Raw genomic sequence first — 26,431 nt, 5'->3', positions numbered from 1 at the left:
GCAGAGCTCCGAAAGCAGAGCAGTGTGGGATTGTTTAACGTGGGGGCAAACGGCTAACCACGTTCCTAGTGTATGCTACATCTGGGCAAAAACTCCTTTATGTCCTCAAAATGGTTTGATACTCTCAACATTTTTGGGTTGAGAAAAAATAAAAGGTATATATTGGCCCTTCATCATGCTGGGTAAATGAGACATGGGTTTTTTTTTTTTAATTAGTGAGGTTTTTTTTCTTTAATTTTTAATTATAAATGAGATTTTCTAGTAGGCCTTGGGTAGGGATATTTCCTTATCATTTCAAAGGCCCATGTGACATTGATTTCCCTGGCACACTAATCCAAACAAATTATAAACTACATACGGACCTTAAACTAAAGTTTATTTTACCACATTGCCCATTTGTCTTCATTTAAAATGACCATTTCCTGGGTCTTTGAACCAATTCATTGTTGACTGTGGTTGTATTGTTGGCTCGTGATCCAGTAGCTATCGTTTTTGATAACTTACAGATGTATCCCTGTCATCACTAAGGATTTGCTTTCCTAACTTTAACGTGTGTGTGAGAATGGGCGAAGAGGGCGGTGGGACTAAGCAAGGGGCAGGGAGTGGTGATAGAGACAAAAACACAGACAGGGGGACAAAAAAGATTAAAATAACCTATCACATCTACATCTGACCTCACCAGTAGCCATTAGAATTAATTGTGTGTCACGTTACACCTCTATGAGATGGCCTCAATTTTGTAACCACTTATGTTACTTAACTTTTAACTTGTCTTCTTTCCCCAATAGCATTGTATGTATGTATCATGCGTATATTTATTGTTATGTCCCTTGGACCTTTATAGTTGTTATTTTAAAGATTGAACACATATAAGAATGGTTCATCATCCTTAAAATAGTTTTGCTGTCCACTATGAGAACCATTAGCCACACAAGACTACTTAAATTTACATTTCAATTAAATAAAATAAGTATGTAGCCTTTCAGTTGGACTAGTCGTACTGGACAGTCAGATACAGACATTTCTCTCATCTCAGAAGATTCTCTTCAATAGTGCTGATCTAGAAATTATCTCGTGAATGGTGGATGCAGCTAAAATGTAATCCATTTAAATCTTTTGAAGGGAAATTATTTCAAGAGTACATTTGTTTCTATGGGCACAATACCCTGTAAGTCAGCCCAGTCTTGGAAAACATGCTTTAAGAGATAGAATTGAGTTTCCATTAGGATATCAGACTTGGCTAAAATAAATGCCTATTTCCAAACAATTTGTTCTTCTGTATTTCCCTTACAGTGTTGCTTACATTATGGAATGTGTGGCAAATTCTTTTCCATACAGAAAGTTAGATACCAAGCTCATGCTAGTTACCACAAAATAGCAAGATACGTGTGATGGGCCGGGAATGGGAAGAAGGGGGAAAGGTCTGTAAGGAGGTGTCTGGAGAAGGGAATTTAAAATTAATTACATAGGAAACATCAGCAAACCACGGACTATAAAAGATACTCATTTCAGACAACTTCATAGACATTGTCTGGTCCAGGATCCTTTTCTCAACTCAGGTGTCAGTGCTGCCCTTAGATTACACACCTTTACTGCATGCTTAATTTTTTATAACCTCACGGTACAGCTTTTCTTGATTCCTTTTCTAAAAAGTATGTTGGTTGAGTTTACCCACTTTAATATGACACTGAACGTAGAAGCTCTTAAAAACTATGTTTTGAAGAACAAAATAATACATCTGACAGTCCAAAACTGTTGCCTACTCGGTTCTTTGTGTATTGAAGTGGAGACGCGAGATTTTTCAATTCAGAGAAGTCCAAACCTGAATCAAACATCACCATAAATTACTTTAACAAACGGAACTATTGCCTTCGTTTCCGTGGAGCCTCGTTATATGAGAACATGTTTCACCTAGGCATAGGAAGAAACTCATTTTAAGCTTGTGAGCAATTGTGCATTGTTTTTCTGTTTATTTACATGTATAAGTGATATGCCCTGATGTTTCATTATGGAGAAAAAAAGCTTTAAATAAAATAAGTTTTTAAAAATTCCTGATACAGGAAGCAAAAAAGCCAGTACAGTTTCTAATTGCTTTTTCGAGTCTCCGCGTTCCCTCATTACCTGTGATTTAAGCTAAAAATGAGGTAATTACAGATAACATCAGTGTCTGTCTGGTTGATCTTGGCACCTGCGGTCCTCATGTTGTAGCTCACCCATATCTGGTGCCACATTTTGCTGTCTGATGCTGACATACCTCATTTACACTTCTCGCATTCCCATTGATTTTTTCTTTAGATGTTCCCCGTTGTATTCGAATAATATTTTTAAATTACACCTTTAAACTCATATACAGCTACCTACTCTTTTACGTGGACTATTGGAATTGTGCTATTTATCATCCTTCATTAATGGAAATCTTCCACTGTGTTTCTAGGCAGATTAGAAACAGATTAAAAATGTATTATTTCCTTCTGCCCTGCACTTGATAAAGCAAATATGATGATCAGAGGGTAGTCTTTCAAGTATTGGCGTGTACTTTAGGATTATAAAAATGTATAAACCTTTTTGCATCAGGCTCACCTTTTCTACCTTGTGCTTCCTCACCTTCAAATATTCTCCCCATCTATGTCCTCCCTCCCCCTTTCCCATCCTCTCTGACTTGGTGAGCTTCCCCAGACATAACCCCTTCTCTGCTTTCAGCAGCGTTCATTATCAGTAAAAACCAAAGTAGCTTCTCTAAACCAAGTATGTATTGAAGATTCTAAGAACTGGACTCTGTAGTCTCTGAGCTCTTTTTGATTACTGTAGTTGTTTAGATTTCTTAAGTTTTCCAGAACACTGGAAGAAGTTTTAGACCCATAGAGACATTCACCTCTGTCCAAATAATGCCTGAAAATGGAGTAGAAGCTGTTATATAAAATATACATTATAAAATGTTTTCCCTAGTGTATCATCATTTGGGACAACGATTCAGAAATTTTCTAGTCCAGTATTGCCACAGAAATTGTCACTTATGCATTATTTAGGTCACAAAAGTATTTAAACAATTGTATTTAGAAGATTTTAACTAGTTTCCTACTAATGTTCATAGCTTGGAAAATACTACCTTAAACTACATAGTTAGAAGTAGATAGTTCCTTGTGACCATCAGCTGTGTTTATTCCCTGCATATTCTAGTTAATATCCATGTTGCTGTTGTTTTTAAACGATTGCCGGAGGCTTTACTACCTGAGTAGGTCTTAGTGGGAAGGCGCATCAATGGCTGCTGCTGAAAAGTTGATTTCATTTCCTTAGAAATGATTGCTGTGCTCATGGCCAACATTTTTAGTTAGTGACAATGTTTTCTGAGGAGCACAGAGGTAGGCTCAGAATCCTTCTCAACACAACAGTTTCCAAGGCAGCCACTACTAATTAAAACATTAACATTGGCTTGAGAAATGAAACCATTGCTGCCCCTCTGCTGAGATGCTGGTTATGTTTTCAGGGACCCAGTGCCTGCAAGGCAGAGCAATTGCCACTAGAGGGCACTAGTGCTATGTCAAGAGAGTCCTCAAAGCCCAGGTCTCTTATCTGTTCCATTTGAGGCATTTACAAATTTTAATGTGCCTGGAAGTCCTTAACCACTCACAGCAGCTGTTGACTTACCTTCCCAGTCCACCTGGTGAAAACTTTTCTCTATACCCTTGGACTTGATGTTCAAACACTAAAAATCTAAGGAAGGAAGTAGAAGGGCACACTTATATCTTGCCTTGTTGCCAGGGGCAATTTTTGTCTTCCATGTCTGGCATATCATGTTCCCCTGTAGTGTTGTCTTCTGTGTTTTCCCAAGAAGATGCTTAAGCTAATTCTCATTTTTTTTTTCTCTTGACATCTTTACTTTTTCTGGGTCTTAGTTTCCTCACTTATGAAGAGGACTAAAATAGACACTCTGGGAATGTTGTTTTACAGGTTAAAAGTGATACATCTAAAATCATATGTGTATGACAGATGGATTTTTAAGCATTTTAATAGCATTATTGCCATTTTTTTTGCTATTAAAGGTACACTATATATTTTTTAAAATATAAGTCAACGTTTAGCAACTACCTTTCTTTTATTTTTTGTCAATTAAACAAAATTTCACCACTGGCTCCTCAATACATACTGTCCTTTCCCTATGTTTTCTTCCATATTCAGCAGCCCACACCCCGCAAAGGGCTAAACTTCTCAACATTCTGCCCTTTGGAGTCCAATGAACCTCTGACAGCTCAGTTGTTAGCTGTAGCACTTCAGTGCTTACAGTGCTGCTAGTTGTTACTTTCTGTACTGAGTTTTCATATTTAAGGGTGAAACTATTTCTCCCTCCTCTGTACTATCAGGCTACTGTATCTTAATCATATTGTTACTGGTTTGCACATCCATCTACTCCCTTCACTTTAGGCTTTTTAAAAGATATCTCCGAGTTGTAAGCACATAGTAGGCACTATATGTTTGTTACATATTTGGTATCACAGTTTATTAACAAAACACTATTCCATAGAAGAAAAAGACAATTAATAGGTTATGTTGTGGTCTTTATGTTGCTCTCTTCTTAGAGCTCATCATCAGTTTCAGATGTTATACCCCATTTGGAACTATGAGTAGCCATGAGTATGTTTAAATGATTGTGAATTTCAGAGATAGTGTTTTCCATTTCATATGCCTCAGTCTCCTTTTCCCTTTACTAACACCATAATCAAGGCACAGGATCTTATTTAAGCTAACAAATGATTATCCTTCATTACATAAGTAGTATGTAACTTGACCTTAAAAGGCTGCTGAACTTCACAAGATGGCAATGAATCTAGCCACCAGCTGTGTCTACTTTCACAGTACCTTTGAATAGAAGCTGATTTTGCAAGAGGCTAGGGATTCATTGCCTCATACTTCCGTCTCTGATCTGGAACGTATCGTTGTTTTCAGGCCATGGAACTGCATCATCTCTCACAAATTCTTATTCCTCTTGGGTTTAAAATGCATTTGAAATCTGTGCTTTTTGTTCACAGACCACAGCTATGTAAACATACAGTTTCTGAGATGCACCCCTACAATGTTCTGTGTGCTCGCTGCTGATCTCGTCTTTGAGTATTACTAAAAACCAGATAAAGACAAAACTTAGTGAGGTAGATGGATAATATATATGAAATTGTTGGGAAATGGGTAATGTATTTTAAATATTATAGGTAATACAAACAGACTAAAGTAATTTTTAAAACTTAAGATTTCAGCGAATATTTCTTTGAACTTGGAGTGGCGAAGAACTACTTAAGCATGAAAACAGTGGAAAGATCATCAAGAGAAATTAATGTTAGGTTTATATTATAAATTAATACAAATTAAAAAGCTTCAGGGTATAGAAGAATAAAGATGATTGGGTTAAAAATACATACATTTATGTGGCAGGTAAAGGTGCGATGTCGTCAATGTATGAAAAACCACTCTCTTGGACCAGTGATAAGGCATAGTATAATAAAAGCATTATTATAATATTAATAATAATATTAATTGTTTAATGTTACAATACGCTGGACACTCTTCTGAGGGCCTGTCATATATTTTTATCCTTATAGTAATTCTTAGAGGGAGATGCTAACATTATTACTACATTTTACAGATGATAAAACAGAGGCTCAGTGGGGTTAAGTAACTGGCTTACGCTTGCACATCTAGTTAAGTAGCCAGTAAACTGTGCACTGTTTCTGAATGCGTGGCTGTCTTTCTGCCCCTGGAATGTGGTTCTGATGTCTGTTTTCTTAACCACCATCCTATACTGCTTAGCACAGGCAAAAGACAGGAAAGGAAGTGGTTTTTTTTTTAAAAAAAGAAAATGACACAAAAGCATAAAAAATGTTCGGTTTCATTAACGATACAAGTGCAAATTAAAATAAAATACACGAAATATTATTTCTCTTACAAATGCAGTGATGAGAGGAGGAAGGTTATGTGGAACGGTCGGTGGTGGGAAGGTATTCCTGGAGTGAGTGTCCGCCTCAGTGTCCTGAGCGAGAAGGCCCTGCTGAGAGAGGCTTTGTGTGCCTGGGGATGGAGCCCCAGGGTGGAGGCTGGAACTCGTCCTGCTTGTGGCAGTGGGGGATTCCACGCCATTGTCTTGGTCACTGTTCTGGAGAACTGTGGAGAAGATGCAGCTGGCTCCACAGCCTGGTTTTTGAGCTGCAGGGTACAGTTGGTTACATTCCCCTGTCTCAGACGGCGTAGCGCAGAAGCCTGTCCTTTCTCAAAAGGAGCAGGGTCCGGTCAGTGACAACTGCATGTATGTGTGGAAGAATGACTTCCGCATTGAGGTTTTAGAGGCTGTCTTTTTCTAAAATCTCTGAAGAGATTGCCAGGCTTTTAGCTTTGATTTAAAAATTTGAAGTTATGCGTCTCTTGTAGCATTATGATATCTGAAATTTAATAAAGCTGTACTCGGTTGCCTCAACTGTTGACAAATGATTCTTGATGTTTAGTTGGTGCAGGATGTCGGGAATATAAGTCTACTTCCTTTATTCAAACTCAGTAAATGGTTTGGGACAATTAATTTCCAATTGTTTCCCAGTAGAGCAGATTTACTTGTATATTAATGAGGCACAGGTGTTAGGCCCCTGGTGTCTGCATGCCTGGGAGGCATATTTCAGTTGTTTATCTGCTCAGCCATAGGTACTGCAAGGTACTCAAGCTTGCCTGTAACAGTTTTTACAGTGAGGCTTTTTAATTTTTTGATTTTTTTTTCAAATTTGCCTGCACCTGTTAAAATTTTAAAACTGATCATGTAGAAAGAAGTTGCAGAGATTTTAACAGTAAATAGCACTAAAAGTTAAGGAAACTAGTCTTCTGTTATATTTACCTGCCCAGCCTGACATTAAAAGAGAATCGGGTTCATTTAAACAGGTATTTCATGTATGGATCCAGCAAAGTCAACAATACGCGTTTTTCATTGTGGGTTTTTGGAGCATGTATGTCTTTGTCAATGGCTAACGCAGTCATAAGCTTGTATTAATATTCAGTTTTTATCTTGTCTATTCACTGAACTGCACTACCAACATTTTAGAGGGAGTGGAATAGCCTCCATAGACATTATGTATTTCGGGAGCTGGCATAATTATAGCGATCTACATATTCATTAAATCTACAGAAGAACTCTGTCCAAAAAGACAGTCATGCATTCAGAAACAGTGCACAACTAAATTTATACATTTTAAAAGTTGCATTTCTTAGACTTATTTAAAATTAATTTCCTGTAGCACTCCTCTCCAAGCAGCAGAATTTTAACAAAAGGATCCCCATGCTTTGGTTTCTTGCATATAGGAAAGAATGGGAAGAACTATTTGTAAACAACAATTACTTGGCAACAATAAGGCAGAAGGGGATTAATGGGCAGCTGAGAAGCAGCAGGTTCCGCAGCATTTGCTGGAAGGTAAGAAGAAAATATTTATTTACAGTTTGTGGTTGCAGTATATCAACACATTACCTGATGCCCTGGAAGGCTACCCATGCGGGGGATCACTGAATTTTCCAAGAGACTTCACTCTCGATTTTTCGGCCATCCATGTTTATCTTTCATAGGACATTTACTGATGAGGTTGAAGCACCTTAATTCTGAGTAACCGGTGGTGGTAAAGGAGTCCTTTGAAATAGCTGTCTTTTCATCTCATTTGATGCTGCAGAATTCAGAGCAACACCTTTACAGTCCCCACAGGCTTTGCAGAGACCCCTGACGCTGGGCAGAAGCAGAGGGGATTCACTTTCAGTTTCCTCTTAAGTCTTGTGCCGTCATTTCGTCGTCTTCCCTTTTTTCTTCATAAACAGCAGATAGAAAAGAATTTTGATGTCTCTTTTACTATAAACACAAAGTGTAGGGCAGCAAGAAGTGGAAGGAAATTAGGTCAATGCCTTTCCAAGAGAAAGGGCCATTGGTTAGCAAAACTAGTAATAATCTGCAATTATCTTTTTAATTGCTTGGAAATACTGTCCCTCTTTCTCTTAAAATGAATTAATTTCGGTTTGCCTCATCTCTGAAGTGATTTCTATTGAAAATGTTTTAGGGTAGATTTGCATGCTTTGAGCATCCGGAGTGTGCGAGTGAAGACGGTAAGAAAACATGATGTATTAGACAGTTTTAGATTTAATAATTTAGATTTAATAATTAAAATACATTTTTCTTGTGTTAGATGCAGGCAGTGAAGGCAGGAGACCTGCTGATGGAAATTTGTACACAAATGTTTGTGCCTCACCGCCCCCCATTCTTTGTTGTTTAACTTTTAGTACCCTTCATTTGCTGAAAATAAACTTGAGTCCGGATTTATTTTAATGTTGCGTTAAACTAAATTAAATCAGATTTGTCTTTTTAAGAATGCTTGTTATTTTCATAAGCAGATTGCTAGACGTAAATTAAATTTTCTGGTAAAGGAATGCCTTCACTTCTCAGGCTGTGTCCTCACATTGCTCTTCTCTGTCCTTTACCTGCTTCACTGAAGACGAACCTTAGCCCTGAAATTACTCAGTGGACCTTCTGCCTGTTCATGTCCTCTCTTCCCCACCAACGGTACTTCTCCGCCTCACTAGCATAGCAATACAGGACTGTAGAGTCAAAATTATACTTGAACCTTAATGAATTTTTTGTTCATTTTTAATATAAATCAGAAGAGAAGGTTGATTCCATTTTGTGCTATAGCTTTTGTGATCTTGGGTTTGGTTTTGGGTTTTTTGTTTGTTTGTTTGCCTTTGTTCATATTTTGAATTGTCCAAATAAATATTTCTTACATATCTCCAAATATAATTTATCAAGAATTGTAATGATAGGAATATGAAATACTAGGAATATGAATATCTCAAGTTTCACGTGATTCTCGTTGGCATAGTTTCACATTTACTTCTTACAATTTTTACAGAAGTTTCTTTGTTTTCTCTTGACAGCTATTTCTTTGTGTTCTTCCTCAAGATAAAAGTCAGTGGATAAGTAAAAGTAAAGAATTAAGAGCATGGTATAGCAACATCAAAGAAATAGTGAGTTGTACTTGAATTAATATAATTGTTTTCAAATGTATGCTTTCAAGTCCAGTGGCCTCTGATCTTTGTGTGTTTTCTTTCTTTCTTTACCAGCACATCACAAACCCAAGGAAGGTCGTGGGCCAGCAGGACTTGATGATCAATAATCCCCTCTCACAGGATGAAGGGGTAAAGTCCGTCTTTAATATGTTTGTCCACTGGTTGTCAGTTCACCATAGAAGCAGCTATTTTTTTGAACCCCACATGTTATCCCACCTAAAACCCCGTGGAAACTACTTCCTGCTGTGAACATACTGTGTTGTAGGAAGTGTGTGATCTATTTCCGTGGAGTGGACTCCAAAGAAGTCCTGAGGGGATCTGGGGGAAAGAGAAGAGCGGAAGACTAGGGTGGACCTGTTTTATCAAGGGTTGCAGTGGGGAGCAGGGAGGACAACCTCCCTTTATGATGTAAATAGAGAAGGGTTCACTGGGTAGGACTAACTTACAAGAGGAAAGGAAACTATTTATAGTGAGTCCATGAAGAACTTTTTAAAAGATTAGACCTGTCTTCACTCATATTCTCAGGGAGAATGGGGATAATTACTACTTTACAGGTGTTGGATAACTTCTTTAATTACTGCTGTAAAGCCTAGTTCCCCTGCTACCAGAAAAAAATTCCAGTTAATATGTAATATTAACATTTCTTTATTCTGATACATAACATTATTATAATATAGTCTGTGGTACAGCAGCATAAAATATTGTTAAGTAAATTTTAAAGCTTTACTTAAATTCACATTTTGAAAAGTCCATAAAAGTCTATTCGATTAGAAGACCAAGCTTTGTAGAAAACATTACTGATGCTCCTTAGAGTGTTGGGAATTCAGGTCAGGTCGCTGGGACCAGCTGGGGGCTGTGGCCCCGCTCTAATCCAAGCAGAGCTTTTTGTTGTTGTAGAGAGTAGTAGCAGGTGTATAACAGTAAAAGTATCATCCACTTTATATAGATAATAGAAAAAATGTAAGCATACACAGTAACATCCCTGGAAAAATAAATGTTAGAATAAGGATGTGTTTCTGAGAGTAAACTAGATTTCAGTAAAGATTACTCCAGCTTCAGGTTTCCTATCTGCACTGTGAAATAACTCAGAGAAGGATAAATGTTATCATTTAAATTATTAAATCGAGATAATAAAAGTCAAGCAAAGGTATGGGAATATTTTAAATAGATTATTCTCCTTATTTCAGAGTCTTTGGAACAAATTTTTCCAAGATAAAGAGCTTCGATCAATGATTGACCAGGATGTCACAAGAACGTATGTAGAACTATTTATAAATTACTTTCAATAGTTCAAATCAGTGTCACCTTTTTGTATTTTAGCAAAAAGCAACATCCATAGAGGAGGCTTGTGTTAATAACAAAGTTATTTTATCCAAGCTTTGATGATAACTATCATTTTCTGTTCTTAACATATAGATTTCTGTGTGTCCTTTTTCAAAATAAATTATTATATTTATAATGATACTCAAAATAATATTTAATCATTTTTCAATTTCCAATAATTATTTAGAGTCATATGCTATGATTAAGGTTATGTATTCATAATTTGGTATTGCTAGAAAGATTTATCTCTTGCTTTATATCTTTGAATTCCTTTCTAGCCAAATTACGTTTAAAAATGACAGCTACTATTTTCACCCTCCTTATTTCTCTTCATCTTGAAGCCATGGAGGTTCGCGAAGAACCTCTTCTCTCAGTCTGCTCAGTATTTACCATGTGAAAAAGTGGTTTCTTACTTAGCATACGGTCAGTATCCATCACTTTTTGTACATTGACTTCATCTTTCCGGGCTGAGTAGTAAGAAGTACATGGAATTTGTGTAGCAAGAGTCTCGAATAAGTTCTAGAAACATATGCTATAACCTTGGGCAAATTACTTCCAATGAATGTCTTTCTCCTTCGTGTACTTTTCTGTAAAAGGGGGATGATAGTAATCACCTCGCAGTATTTCTATAGATGAATGAGTATGTGTTGTAATAGTTATAAATGAGATGTTCATACTTTGAACTGTAAACGACCACATACATGTTAGTAAACTTGATTTAATCCTGGTGCTGGTATGTACAGAGTCATATATCTCTAGTACCTTCTGAGTCCTTGTGTAGCTCTGCCTGTCTGCCAACTGTTAGTTCAACTCCTGCTAGATCTATCACAGCGTCAAGGCCTCTGGCTTTCTGATATTCCTCTCTTTCCAGATCTAAGCACAGATAATCAGATGACATGGACTACTGTTAAGGTTATTGTACATATTTAACACATGAAACTTGTTTTAAAATGAAAATAATTCAAAGGAATCGTGAGTACAACCAAATGTTAGAAAAGTGGCGATAGTCCATGGGGGTGGGAGGTGTGGTATCATTTTGATGAGCGTGAATTAATCCAGTCACCAGGAGCGACCGGCTATGGGGAGCCACCCTCAGGTGTGGAGCAGTGCCTGATGCCTCTGGTGTCAGTCTCAGGAAGCAGTGTGCCATTGTGTTGGCACACAGGAGGCACTCAGTTAATGCTGGTTGAATGAAACAAAAAGGATAAATTTCCTCATCAGTCATTTAAGACACTAGGTAATCAACGGCAGTATAACACTCCTCTAAAAACAAAATGCAAGGTATACATTGCTAACCAAGCAAAAGGTATCTCTTTTTTAAAAAATGTGAGGCAGTTGTCTTAGAAAACTTGACAACTTCAGCTTGAAGTGGCTAATAAGGATGGTGACCCATCTCTCTACCGTTACTAGATGGAAAGGGAGGAACCGTGTCGCTGGGGCAGAGGCACACACTCAGAGGCCACGCAGGCAGGTTGGTTAAAAAATATAGCAAACAAGAAAAGGGGAAAATAAAACTCTGATAGCCAGACCAAGGAGGAAGTGGCCCTGGGGGCCTGTTCGGCATTTTGGTTACTTAGCTCAAACTGTTTTTTCTTTGCCATGTTAGACAGTCTTCTTTCTTGGAAGCTGTACTCTTATAACTATTTGGGTTCATATTTTCTATGCATTTTTCTTATAAAAATATATATGTGTATGTATGTCACATATATGGCTAATTGTTTTCCTTATAATTTATTTCCAGTGGTACATTTTAATTAAGTTAGCAAACCCGAGATTCAGAGAAGGCAGCCAGGAAGCCTTGTAGTTCATTGCATAGGTGGGGGAGGCTCACAACTCTTCTCCCAGAAGGCTCTCCTGTGGGCCTCTCCACATTTAGAGTGAGTTTCCTTGTCATCCCTCTCTATATTTTGTGGCAAGTAACTTAGCTTGTAGGATGCGACTGTCATTCTTATTTTAAAGCCACTAAATTGCCTAATCATAAAAGCTGCATACCTTGAATAATTTTACTACGTTAGGTAATGCAGTCTTTATAAGGCACTACACGATCTAAAATCCATGTTTTTCAATCCAGTCTGTAAGGCAGCTCATGATGCAATAGGAGAAGAAAGGAAGTACAGCTCAGCGATTGTCAAATAGTGTCTATTTATTGTCTGCTCTGTTCCAGGCTGATGCTTTGCATCGTGGGGACAGAGTGGTGCAGAAGGCGGACAAGGTCCTGCCCGAATGTACACTGGATGTACATTGTAGTGCAGGGGTCGGTGGCGGGGACAACACAATACGCGTGTATAGATGAAGAGGGTAATTGCAGAGGGTGGTAGTGCTGTGAAGAAATAAAAACAGGTAGTAGAACAGCTAGAGGGATAGCTGCTTTAGGAATAGTGATCAGAAAAAGCATCTCTGAGAAGACGACGTTTGAGGTGATATGTGCAAACATTTTTGAAGCCAGTCATGTGAAGATCTAGGGGAAGACCATGCGGGACAGAGGAAATAGCTGGTGCAAAGTCCCTCAGTTAAAATACTCATAAGCTCAGTATTTAGAGGAACAAAGGGAGGGCAGTTATGGCTGGAGGAGAGTGATTTAAATAGGGAAATTGAGAGGAGGTCAGATGCCAGACAAGCAGTCCTGTAGACCACAGCACGGAGTGTGGATTTCATTCCAGTGCAATGGGAAGCCGTTAGAGGGTAGTGGGCAGGGGTGTCATACCTAGAAAGGTAATTCTGGCTGCTCTGATAGTGGGGTGAATGTGAAGGCAGGAACGAATCTTTTTCAATATTCTAGGTGGAGCAATGTTAGTGATAGACTCAAGAAGGTTAAGAATAGACAGGTTGAGGATATACATTTTACATTTTTAAATACAAAGTAGGAAGTCATTGTATGTCGTTTTCTCACAGCAGCTCTGCTCCATTTGTACTGCTCTGTTTCAGGCTCTTTTTACCTCCTACCTGGTCTCTCTGTGTAATTGTTCTCTGGGATCTGTCACCTGTCTCTTCTGGTACTACCCATGTGCACCCTATTTTCTAAGCACGTCTCTGGTCATAATACTTGCTTAATCTTAAACTTTCTGTGACTCTCTCTGGTCTGCAGAAGAATGGACTTGCTTCTTAACATACACACAGTTCCCTTGTAGGGTTTCCATTTATCTTTCTGTTAGTGATTTCTAGTTTAATTCCATTGTGGTCTGAGAGCAGACATTGTATGATTTCTGTCCTGTCAAATATGTTAAGGTGTTTTGTGGTCCAGAATGTGGTCTCTGTTGTGACTGTTCCACGTGAACTTGAGAGGAGTGTGTATTCTGCTGTTGTTTGATGTAGTGTAAAGATGTCAATTATATCCAGTAGATTGATGATGTTGTTGAGTTCAACGGTGCCCTTTCTGATTTTCTGCCTGCCAGATCTGTTTAGTTCTAACTGTGGAGTGTTGAAATTGCCAGCCATGTTAGAGGATTCTCTTACTTCTCTTAGTAATTGTAGTAGTCTTTTTCCTTACATAGTCCAATGCTCTTTGCTTAGGGTCATACATAATAAGGACTGTTGTGACTTCTTGGAGAATTGACCCCTTTATTATTATGTAATGCACTTTTTAATCTTTTAAGTAGTGTTAGCATAGTTTGTTCTTCATTAATTTACTTCTAATGTACAATACATGAGTCTTTATATTTAAAGCGGATTTCTTGTAGCCAACATATAGTTGGGTCTTGTTTTTTTCTGATTCGTGCTTCCAATCTCTGTCTTTCAGTTGGTGCATTTGGACCACTGGTGGATGTTCAGAGTGATTGCAGATGTAGCTGGATTATTATCCATTATGTTTGTTACTGTTTTCTATTTGCTACTCTTGTTCTTTGTTCCAGTTTTTGTCTTCTATCTTTTTCTGCCTTTCATTGTATTAATTGAGCATTTTACATTATTTTATTGTCTCTTTTTTCTTAGCAAATTGGTTGTATTTCTTTTTCTACCTTTTTAGTGGTTGCCCTAGAATTTTCGATATACATTTCAACTAAACCAAATCCACTTTCAAAAAACACTATACCATTTCACAGATAGTGCGTGTACTTTATAATAACAAATAATCCTAATTCCTCCTTCCTGTCTCTCTCATTTCTGTCCATTTTTCACTGATGTGTAAGCATGCATAAGCATATGTATAGACACACCCCTATGTGTGTATGTGTGTACACACGCATCAGCTACATAGTTGAATGCTACATTGGTGGTGTTATTTTGGTCAAATTATGTTATATTAATTAAAAATTGGAAAAATAAATGTTTTTATTTTACCTTTACTTATATATTCCTTCTTATGTTCTTCTTTTATGTAGATCTGAACTTCCAACCTATGTTATTTTTCTTTTCTCTTAAGAACTTTTATAATCATTTCTTGTCAGGTATGTCTACTGCTAGCAAATTCCCTATTTTTGTCTTTTTGAGACTATTTTTATTTCTCCTTTTTGAAAGATAATTTCACAGGTACAGAATTCTAGGTTAGTTTTTTTTTTTTCCTCTAAACATTTTAAATATCTCACTCTGTTTTCTTCTCGCTTGAATGGTTTCTGAGAAGCTGGATGTAATTCTTATCTTAGTTCCACTATAGGTAAGAGTTTTTCTCTTCTTTAATGACTTTTTCTTATCTTTTTTTTTTGTAGTTTGAAAATGACATGCCTGGGTGAGGTTCTTTTGGCCTTTATCTGGCATGGTTTTCTCTGAGCTTCGTGGATCTGTGGTTTGGGAATTTTGGAAATTTCTCAGCCATTATTGTTTCAAATATTTATTCTGTTCCTTTATATCTTTCTTCTCCTTTTGGTATTCCCATCATGTGTATGTTACACCTGTTACAGTTGTCCCACAGTCCTCGGATTTTCTGTTCTATTTTTTTCAGTCATTGTTCTCTTTGCTTTTTGGTATTCAAGGACTCAATATATTCTCTAGCTGAGAGATTCTTTCCTCACCCAGGTCCAGGCTTCTAGTGAGTCCATCAAAGGCATTCTTTACTTGTTACAGTGTAATTTAGCATTTCTTTTTTGCTTCTTTCTTAGGATTTCCATCCCTCTGCTTACATTGCCCATCTGTTCTTACATGCTCTTACTATATATTTTCTATGGAGCCTGTAGCATAGTTGTAACCGAATAACCAGTGAGGTCCCACTGCCTGCCCCCTACAGGCAATAACTCTAGAGACAGAGTCCAGTGGAAAGAAAATGGAATTTACACGTATCATATATGTATATATATGATTTCTTGGTGCTGCTGGAGGAGCCAGCAAGCTGCTGGTGGTAACTGCCACAGCGGTTTCCCATTGCCCTGCACATGGGGGAGGGGCACTTTGCTTATTTTTGGGCCTGCTCCCAGGACCTGCCAGCCCTAATCTCCTCTCCCCACCTCACCGCCCCCTTCTTACCAGCCTTGCTCACAGTACCTGTAGTGCTCCAGGTCAGGCCTGAAGCACTTAGGGAGGGGTCTGGGGCCTGATCCTCCCTGGCTGTACCGGCCCACCTGAGGGAAGGGTGTGGGGCTTGCTGGGCCCGAACCTGAGGTTTGGGTCACCAGTCAGTGGCAGCTACCTGGCTTTCCACCTGGAGGAGGGCTGTGGGACATGTTGCCCCAAGCGTCTCTGAGTCCACTAGCCGAGCCTCCTGGAGCCTGCTGCCCTAGCCTCCCACCTCCTTCCGAGCACTCTCCCTGCCCTCCTACCCAAGAGCTGATGGCTCCGGACAGGCAAGTCCTGGAGTGCTATGGCGGGGGCACTTGGAATCCCTCCGGCTGGGTCCCTGGCTCTAAAAAATTCAGCCCCCAGATGCAGGTCCAGCAGCCCCAGGATGGGGGTGTAAAAGCACTGTTTGCACGTGCTCCACCATTTAAAGGGCCCCCATAATCCCCCACAGGGCACAAGTGGATGAGAGGGTATGTCCCTCCCACCCAATCACCTTCCTGGTTTTTGGTGCCAGTGTTGCATGCCTTTTTTTGTGTTATGGCGCATCATCGCAGTTGCTGGGGAGACACACATGCACTGTCTTCGGCGCTACTCCGCTCTCCCCATTTCCCCGGGTAGGGGAGACCCCCCTGTCACATAGTTAGCATAATTTTAAAAAATTCCTGAACTCCTAGTTCTAGCATATCTGCCTTGGCTTGTTCTGGTGCTTGTTTTGTCCCTTCAAATTGTGATTTTACCTTTTGGTATGTCTTCTAATTTTTTCTGATAGTCAGACAAAATGTATAGGTAGAAGGAACTGCTGTAAATAGACCTCTGGTAAGATGGTGATAAAATGAGGGGGAGAGGAAGTGTTCTCAGTCTTTTAGTGAGCCTGTGCCTCTGGACTCTGGCGTTCACGAGTGTTTGTCAGTCTCAGCAACAGCATCCCCACCCCTTGCTTAGATGGGACAGGATGGCCAGACTTGGCTGAAGTCCGTCCGGTATTTCTCTCTTCCCTGCAGTCTGTTAGGCTCTGATAACACCCCAGCAGGTTAGCCTCTGGTTAACTAGTTTTTCCCCAGGGCAGGCCTTGTTAAGAAGAACAGGGCGCTGTGTTCACAGTGGCTCCTTTTGCCTTCCCTCTGATGGAAACTGAGGGGATTTTTCTCTGATGTGACTGTGGGAACCTTGTGATCTCCCAGAAGTAAATCTCACAACATTGCGGGCCCCTCTATGACTGGGTCCACCTGGAGTTTTTAACTCACAGAGTTGTTTACAGGGAGCTCCCAGTAGTTTGTCAATTACAGTTCCTGCTTTCCTGCCCCTGCCCCTGGTTCCTACTCCTGAGGCTCTCTAAGTTGTGACTCCCTGTATTTGCCTGTCTGTCCGGTCTTGGGGACAGCAGTTTGTCCTGTGTCTTCCCCATTCTTATAGATCCAAGAAGGGTTATTGACTTTCAGTCACTCAGCTTGCTACTTGTTAGGATGGAGAAGCAAAGTCTAGACCCCTCACATGCAGAACAAGACACCTGAAGCCCCCCCACAGTTCCCTTTCAGACCAGCGCTCTGGCATTGTTCCCCGAACAGCCTTTGCTCTCCATTCTCCATGTTTTGCATTACTTGGCCTTGGGAGTGCTACTAACCCCCACTCCTCCCTGTTGGATTCCTGACAATTCATCCTTTAAAGCCTAAGTTCATCACCAATCTAATGGAGCATTTTGCATTCTTTATAATTGGAAATACTTTATGCCTATTCTGTGTTCTAATAGAATTTTCTTAATAACTTTTTCTTTGTTACTGAACTTATTAGGTGACGCTGGTTAACAAGATCATACAGGTTTCAGGTGCACAGTTCCACAACACACCATCTGTACAGTGTGTTGTGTGCTCACCCCCACCCCCAAGTCAGATCTCTGCCCATCATAATTCATTCCCCCTGTACCCTTCTCCTGCCCCTCCCTCTTAATAACTCTTTGATGATATTGCTTAATTTTGTTTGGTCTTATATTTATTTAGACCTGCCAAGGTATTTGATCTGCCAATATATTCAGTATATTTATATTAATCTCCTCCTGGTACCAGGCACTGGAGATGCCAAGATAAATATGACATGGACCCTTAGGAAGCTCAAAATCTAGTAGAGAAAGCAGTAAAAAAAGTTGTAGTCCAACATAATTGGTGTTACAATAGAAACAGTAAGTACAAGAGCTCTGGCGTTAACCCAGTTCCCATCTTTGAAACCTAACGGTAAGCCCCTGTAGAGCATGGACCTAATTTTGTTTTGTCTCGCTGTTTAGAATCAAGTTGATGTTTAAGAAATGCTCATTGATTGTGAATCTTATCACTTATGATCAGTTGTACTGTTTTAATAATAACAGTCTTTAACCTTTTCAATCTTCAGTGATACAAGCACACTTGAAAAAAATACTATTATCAGCCTTCTGTCCTTAGTTTAGACAAGATAATTTCATCTCATGAGCTGCATTGTTGCCATCATTATTGAATTTATTTGATCTGAATATGTCACTGTATTAAATATTATCTCCACTTTCAACTAATTTTAATATTCTTTTATTCTACTAACCCATTTTTGCCTCAAAGGGTTTTGTATTCATTTCAATTAATTGTTCTTTATCTCAGCCTAATGAGGTTGTTACTATTCTCATTTTTATTACTGGAAAAAACCTGATAATCAAAAGGTAAATCAAGGAGTTCCATTTTACAGCATTTCTAATTCAGAACTTGAATCGTCCATTCCAAACCAGTTTTTTATGCTTCAAAGGCTGTAATATTGAATGAAATTCAGTATTATTTAAAATGATGGGAAGTATTGAGTTCAGAATAAAATATCATTTCCATTTTAGATGCCAAAGAAGTCTGTTATTTGGTCTATTGAGGTCTATTCTAAAAGCATATTTATAGTGTTTATAACATCATTTGCAAATTAACATATTTATAAGCTATTGACAAATAATATCTCTTCTTCAGATATGTTCCTCTTCTCCAGACTTCCATTATAAGATTTAAAATTTTTAATTTACTTTTAGTATTATAACTTTGACTATATTTAAAAGTCTATCACCCTGGTTGGTGTGGCTCAGTGGATTGAGTGCCAGCCTGCGAACCAAAGGGTTGCTGGTTTGATTCCCAGTCAGAGCACAGGCCTGGGTCTTGGGCCAGGTCCCCAGTGGGGGGTGCATGAGGAGCCAACCACACATTGATATTTCTCTCCCTTTCTTTCTCCCTCCCTTCCCCTCTGTCTAAAAATAAATAAAATCTTTTTAAAAAGAAGTTTATCTGATTGCCTGTTGGATTTGTTAGTCCTCTTCAGCTTTTGGTCTTTTTTTTGTGGTTATTGTAGGGTTGTTGCAGTTAGCAGATCAGGCAGCCAGCTCATTCATCAGTTAGTTACATCCTTTCCTGTTTAGAGCTCCATGATATGGTGAGATCTGTAAAGATCCACCTTTCTCAAACTAATGCTTCCTTTTGTTTATCGTTTATGTATGGGCCAAGCTGCTGACATAATGTATTATCTCCTCAGTTATTTTAGCTCTTTATTTGATATTTTGTGGATTCACTAATAATTGCTGAAGTTCTCTTTAAATCTATAGATATACACTGTCCAATTTGATACCCACCAGGCTCCCGTTGCTATTTAAATTTAAATTAATTAAGATAAAAACATTTTAAATGATATTAACATTTTATCAAGTGCTAATGGCTATTGTATGGGACAGCATAGATGCAGAACATGAAGTTCTGTCGGCTGGCACTGTAGATAATTCATTGTTGTTATACTTTTATATAGTATATGATATGAATGTCTGCATTTTTTTCATAGTGAACTTTTAGATATGGCCCATGCTAAGTATTTACTTTTATTTCTTTTCTCTGCCCTTAAGAAATGTTCATAAATTTTTATAGTATACGAGTCTTATCTGAGGTGTTGGTCAAGTTTGGTCATTATGTTACAATGTAGTAGGCAGCTGAAAATGAGACTGCTTTGAAAATGTTTTCTGTATTAGTGCTATTCAGAACTGATTTTGCAAAGTTAACTTGTTTGTTTGTTTGGGGGGATTTTTTTGGTTGTTTAAAGTCCATCTTCTCCACAGTGTCCGTGCTGGGAAAAATACTGTCACTACTCTGTAAAGTATGACTTGACTGTCACACTTCATGAATTTAAGATATCCTACACGTTGGTATCTGTTTTTCTCAAAGCCCCATTTTCTTTTCTTTTTTTTTTTTTTTTACTTAAATATAAAAGAAATTCCTCAGGGAAGGAAGATTTTACAAGCAATTTCAGAGCAGAATTGATTTGGGTGTGTGTTAATGCAGACAATCTGCCCAGTGTTAAAATGTTAGAGAGAAAAAAACCACACAAGCTGCCATATTCGTGTGATCACACCAAAATAGCAGCTTGTATTTATATTTGCAGTCTCCTCGAGGTGGACTGCAGGCGCGCATGAATGAGGGGATGCACTTGGCGTTGTGTTGTGGTTTCATCTCACGCAGGCAAAGTACACGCTTGTGCATGCACGACCAGCCCTCACATATGCACTTGCTCACAGCCGAGAACGTGAAAACTACAACACAAGCCGCTCTCTCAGAGTTGTCAGCAACCTGCGTGTGTGTTTCTTAAATATTAAAGGGGGGGGGGACAGATTTTCAGGATTATAAGAAACAATTCTTCTGTCAAATGGCCTGTAGTCCTTTCTCATTTGACAACATTTAAGGTAAAAACAAAATATTTGATTATTATGATTGCATGTATTTATTTAGAAATATGTATTTTCCCGTACTGCTCCTGTTTTTAATGTGTATTTTTCCCATTTCTGTTCCACTGAAGCATGCAAATTCTCACCACACATTTATTCCAACATATGGAATACTTTAAATTTTTGAAACATTTTTAGTATTTGAGTGAAAATTTAGGCGAATTTGCCGCAGACTACAGTTGTAGAGCGTCGACCAGCATCCCGGCGCTCCTACTCTCGGAACTTGGAAGCAGCGGCACGTGGAGCAGCCACCCAGTCGCGTCACCCCAAGCTGCTGACCAGATGAGGTTTTGCTGTTGAGATCTCCCTGTTTCAGATCGAGCCTTATTTTTTTAGCACCGTCTATGGTTGCGGGCCCACATATTGATCATGAGAATGTAAAGTGTGGCGGGTGGTAAAGTAGTATCCCATCTTGAAATATTCCTAGTACGCATCGCCAGTGCGGTGCTATAAAACAGTCTTCTCAGAATTTCCATGCAGAGTGGGAATTGAAACTACTTTGGTACTCAAGGGTCGATGAGTCTTGCACTTAAAATACATACATAACATGCATTTGTATATATGTCCCTAATTTTTCACCTTTATGGTATGAGCAGAAAGTGGGTTCATTTCTTTTTTGAGCAGGGGAAGTCAGTGGGAGGCAGGGCTTGCTATGTAGCTCAGGGCAGTGGAGAACTCAAAAGAATGTTTGAGGAAAGCCTCTGTTTACATGATGACAGATGCCCCCTCCTGAAACTCCAACCCCACCTCCCCTTTCTCCTTATGCACTATTTGATATTTCCTGTTATCCTACCCCTTGTACTTCATCTTCATCTTCTAACCTGTATGGTGATTTCGAATTCCTGCCTTCCATGTAGACTTTGGGAGACTTTTTTGCTATCCTCTTGGGCTGGATGCTAACACTTGTCATCACTACAGATTCCTTCTTTTCTTTGCCTTTTTAAAATTACTGTGCACCACCAGATTATGGCCTATGAAAGCTATATGCTTCTTTTGTCTTTATTAACTACAGAAACAAAGGCAGCGGAGTTCCTGTCTGGCCTTTCTTATACTTCGCCTCCCCACCTCTTATCCCTGGGTCCATAGATTTAGTTTTCATTTTTCATCAGGTTGTAATGTTCATTCTTCACTGGTTTGTAGGTTTTTCTATTTATTTATTCGTTAAACAAATTTATTTATTTCAGAAATTACTCTATACCAGCTACTGTTCTACAAGTTAAGGATCCTCATAAAGAAATTGTGTCTCTATTTTTATAAATCATAGACATTTTATTTTAGTTATCTTCCTTTAGAAATATGTGTAAAATATCTATTTTCTCTCCTAGGTTTTCTTGAGTACTTAGTTCTTATGTTTTGTATCTTCATCTTCCTTAGTACCTGGTGCCCACGTTAGGCATCTCCGTTGCTGGAGGTCATCTAGTAAACCCTTTTATTTTGGAAATGTGAAACATTAAGATTCAGAAAGAATATGATGGGAAAATATAACTTGTTAATGGCCAGAATAGAAATAACACCCTAGACTTCGGGTCTAGCACTACTCCAAATATTTCATGTCAATCTTGTTCACCTCAATTTAACACTTTGAATTGAAGAGGTATTTATCAAATACCTTCTGCATCCAAAGCACTTTGTGAAGCATATAGGAGATGGAAACGTGAGTGACTTATCTCAAACATTATTCAGAAGGAGGCAGAGATTAAATATTAAGTAAATACCGTTTCTGCCCTCTGGGCTCACGTGCTCTAATGCAGAGTTTCTCAACCTTGGGATTATTGGCATTTTGGACCCGTTAATTCTCCGTTGTTGAGAGGCAGCGTGGGATGTTTAGCAGCATCCATGACCTCTAGCTGCTGAAGGTTCGGTGGGGTGTGCTTTTGAAATCTTTATTGGCCATCAACACAACTTGTCAGACAGAAGGGTTCTCTGAGGCATCGCTTTACAGCTTTCTGAGAGCCTGACAAAGGATTTTGCATTCACACCCTTGGTTTCATTTTTAGACCTTATTTTTCTGACTGAGGCTTAGATTTGATCTTTGCCCAGAAGCAGTATCTTAATGTTAGTATCATTTGCTGACTAGAGAGGCTGAGAATGAGAAAAAGTTTTATTTTGTACCCGGCAAGCCCTAGTGTTGTGGGTAGAAATTAGTCTCTATCATGGGATCCTGAGGAGAGCTTTCCGAGGGCTCGTGCACAGGAGATTGCGGTGTGGCAAAATGGTTTACTCACGTAGGAGGCTGCCCCTGGGTCCCCTCTCTATCTGTCCCACCACGGAAAATCGGGGCCAGAAATAGGGTCAGTGTCCAGAGAACCTGTGCCATATTAAAGCTCAGATGAGTCCAGCATCTGGCTGGTTTAACTTGTGTTCCCAGGTGTAATCCCTTGCTGTGCTGAGGTATTCAGGCTCCCCCCTGGGCCCTGCACGTGGAATCACACAGCCATCTACCACATGGCTGCTAAGGCCACGTGACTATGGAGAGAGGATGCATGAGTGCACGGGTGTGTTACCAGGTGGGCAGGAGAGAGAGTGAGCACAAGTTTTTTGTTCCCCTGGGGTTATATTAGCTTGGATTTGAGATGAACCAGGTGCTTTTTCAAAAGAACCAATCAACTTCCCATGTTTACATAGGCTTTTGATAGGTCCACTCTCCCTGGTTAGACTGTCTGGCCTCCCTGGTCAAACACCTCCTCTGTGCCCCCCAACAACCCAGGACTGGAGTGGGGAGTGTTAATCTCCTTAGTGGAGCACTGCTGTAATTCCCCGTGGAGGAATTCACCACAGGGAATTCACCACAGGAAGCTGCAGCTTCCTGGTGAAGCAAACAAGCTTGTGCTCCCCAGTTTATTAAGCTCAATGTCTATTTCCCTCTGCTTCCTTTTCTTTCCTAATAATTAGTTAACTACCAATGGTAACACTAGCACCTTTATGTTGATCAGTTCTTACTTTTGCAGAGTATCGAAGGCAGCACCTTCAACACTCTGACCAGATTGCTCCTTAGATTTCCCAGTTTATTAAGTACATTTTCTATTTTCCATATAAGTAAAGGCTGCCACGGTACAACTACACAATAAGGAATGTTTTTTTTTTCTATAATATTTTCCCCACTTTTATCGAAGCCCTCACTGCAGCGAGGTCCTCCTGGTCTGCGTCTGTCTTTTACTAACATCTCATGTACACCAGTTAGTCTTTCACTGATGCTTTATGCAACGGCCTTCCAGCTTCTATGCAGTCCCATAGAAAAATCTACCACATATCTTATGGTTTTTTAGCAATGCCCCAATTTCAGGTATCAAAAACTATCTTAGTTATCTATTGCTACTATAATGTCAACCAAAATTTAGTGACTTGAAACAATGATTATTTATTTCATAGTTGCTGTATATCAGGAGTCTGGGAGCAGCTTAACTAGAAGCTTCTGGATTGGGAGTCTCAATAGATTGTAGTCAGGTGTTACCTGGAACTGCAGTCATCTGAAGGCTTGACTGGGGCTGGAAGATAATACGGGTTCTTTTCCACGTGGATCTCTCCATGGGACTGCTAAGTGTCTTTCTCCAGAGGATACTTTCCCCCAGAGCTAGCAATCCAAGAAAGAAAGGATGTGTGTTAGAAAGAATTTGCAGATATATTTTTTAAATCACCACAATCCACATGTCGCTTCCCAGGTCACCCAAATAACCTTTTTTCCATTCTATCCAGCTGAGGGGAAATGTCTATGAGGACGCATTGGGGTGGAGGATGAGTTTGGGGGGGGTCACACATCACTTCTACTCCCATTGCATTGGCTAGTGCTGAGTGGACACAGCTAACTGAAAAAGAAGCTGGTGCATTAAATCCAACTGTGTGCCTGGAATGACGAGAAAGCAGATTTGGTTGAATGGAGAGAATGGTGAAATCATCAACCAAAATAGAGGGGACACAGCAATAAGGAGTATCTGGTGTGTCTGCTTTCATTCTGTATCAAATTATTCCTGTATGGCTTTTGCTTGATTTTTCAGTTTTCCTATAATAAAATAATAAGCCAGAGTAAGGTATTATAGTTATTTTGGCGTTTAATAGTATTCTAGGGAGTTTTCATCAACTCATTTTAAATTTTGGATGAATGCTTGCTTTGAAATTCTGTTTTTGAAGTATGGGCATAACATCAGTTATTGTTCCTTCAAGTCCTTCTGTGCTTCTCTGTCCTACGGCGTGATTATAAACCTTCACCAAGGGCTTTATTTTTTCCCTCGGGGCACCTTATTGAATACTCGCATCTTCAGTAATTCATCTGGGCCCAATGCTTTGTCTATTTTAATACTTCTAATTACGTAATTATGTACTATAATGCAGTGACAAAGCCCTTTATCATTTCACTCTTTTCTTAACCCTTTTCTTGCTTCGGAAATATTCTTTTTGTCTCTTTGTTGTCTGAGAAACTCTTCATTGTAGGCAGCCCAGATATTTGCCTGGCTTGCCTTTACTGTTTCTCTGTATTACGACAGACTGTTGCTTTATTGAATGTCTTTTCAGTTAACTCCCATCAGGTACCTGAGTTCCTGGTTATTGGGCTCTAAAGTCGATGTCTAGTCGTCCTCCATCCCTCACGTCCTGATTTATTCCCGTACACTGCAGTCACAGGGAAAGGTATCCGAAAGAGAACTAGAATAGCCTGGTTATCATAAACCACTTTTGTGGCAGAATCCGTGGCCGTTCTGTCATTTATAGATCTTAGATATCCGCAGGTATTCATGAGCAAATACATTGGAAATCAACAAGGTTTGCAACATTGTGATGCTCTGTACTTCAGGATAACTAAACATTGATGAAGGGAAATTTTTCTTTATATATGCATTTGAAACAATAAAGGAAGAAAAATGATACAATGATGGTTTTAGCATTTTACACCCTCGCGTGAACTGGTAGATCTAGGCACTGACCATCAGGGTCGATGGTGTCCCAGAAGGCGAGGTGAGTTAACAGTGTGTGCCTCCTGACGGGAGCACACCACGCCGACTATGCCAGCTCTTTACTGCTGCTTTGCAAACCACCCCAGAGCCTAAAACAATGACAGAAGTTATTCTGCTGATGAATCTGTAACTCGGGCAGCTGTGAGCAGGACAATTTGTCTCTGTTCCACAGCTTGCAGGTTAGGGGCTGGAATTATCTGAAGGCTTATTCACTACATGCCTGGCTGTCGAAGCTGCCTCTCAGCAGAGACCTTCCCTGGAGCTGTGGCTACAACACCTCTACATGGCCCTCCCATGTAGTTGCTTGACTTCCTAGCAGTGTGGTGTCTGGGTTCCAAGGACGTGTCCAGATGGAGAGCCAGACAGAAGCTATGTCGCAGCATCACTTACGCTGTGTTCTCTGTGAGGAGCTACCATTAAGGCCAACACATACCAAATGGAGGGGAGTTTGACTCACCTTTTTATGGGAGACATGCCAAAGAATTTGTGAACATGTACTAAAACCATCCTCCCACCTATGAAGAATTTTGTTGAGAGTTGAACCTGAATCTGATGAAATCTCTAGGCCTAATTACAGTTTATAGGAAATACAGGGGGGAAGAGGAATGTGTTAAATAACAAAATAGAGGAATAGTAAGTAAAATTCAGAACATGGCAAGTGTCTACAGGGCATGGAACCTGGTTTCTTATAAAGAAGGGCAAATTTATCAAGTAAAATAGTCAACAAATTGCAGTGTATAAACATTTCTTGGATCTTGATTTGAACAAACTAAAAAATTTTTACAGATATTTGAGTATTGACTGGATACTCGATTTAACTACTATATAATTATTTTTATTAGTATGGTTATAATGTTACTATGGCTGTGTTTTTAAAGACACTTATCTTTGAGAGATATACATCGTAATCTTTATAGGTGTGATG

The 26,431-nt window shown here is 39.2% G+C and overlaps 1 protein-coding gene across 4 annotated transcripts in view; it reads left to right on the top strand.

The window, feature by feature from the left end:
• TBC1D5 (TBC1 domain family member 5) overlaps positions 1-26,431 on the top strand; it is a 467,560-nt gene that overhangs the window by 245,140 nt on the left and 195,989 nt on the right. For all 4 annotated transcript variants that reach the window (XM_071222301.1, XM_024566252.4, XM_053929611.1 and 1 more), the window contains 4 exons: positions 7,324-7,432; positions 8,932-9,021; positions 9,118-9,192; positions 10,251-10,318. In XM_071222301.1, the coding sequence (XP_071078402.1) occupies positions 7,324-7,432; positions 8,932-9,021; positions 9,118-9,192; positions 10,251-10,318 (342 nt within the window). The remainder of the gene's footprint in view (positions 1-7,323; positions 7,433-8,931; positions 9,022-9,117; positions 9,193-10,250; positions 10,319-26,431) is intronic.

The sequence above is a fragment of the Desmodus rotundus genome, chromosome 8, assembly GCF_022682495.2.
Source record: "Desmodus rotundus isolate HL8 chromosome 8, HLdesRot8A.1, whole genome shotgun sequence".
Lineage (NCBI taxonomy): Eukaryota > Metazoa > Chordata > Mammalia > Chiroptera > Phyllostomidae > Desmodus > Desmodus rotundus.
The sequence above is the reverse complement of the archived record's forward strand: the minus strand, read 5'-3'. Positions and strand labels throughout refer to the sequence as shown.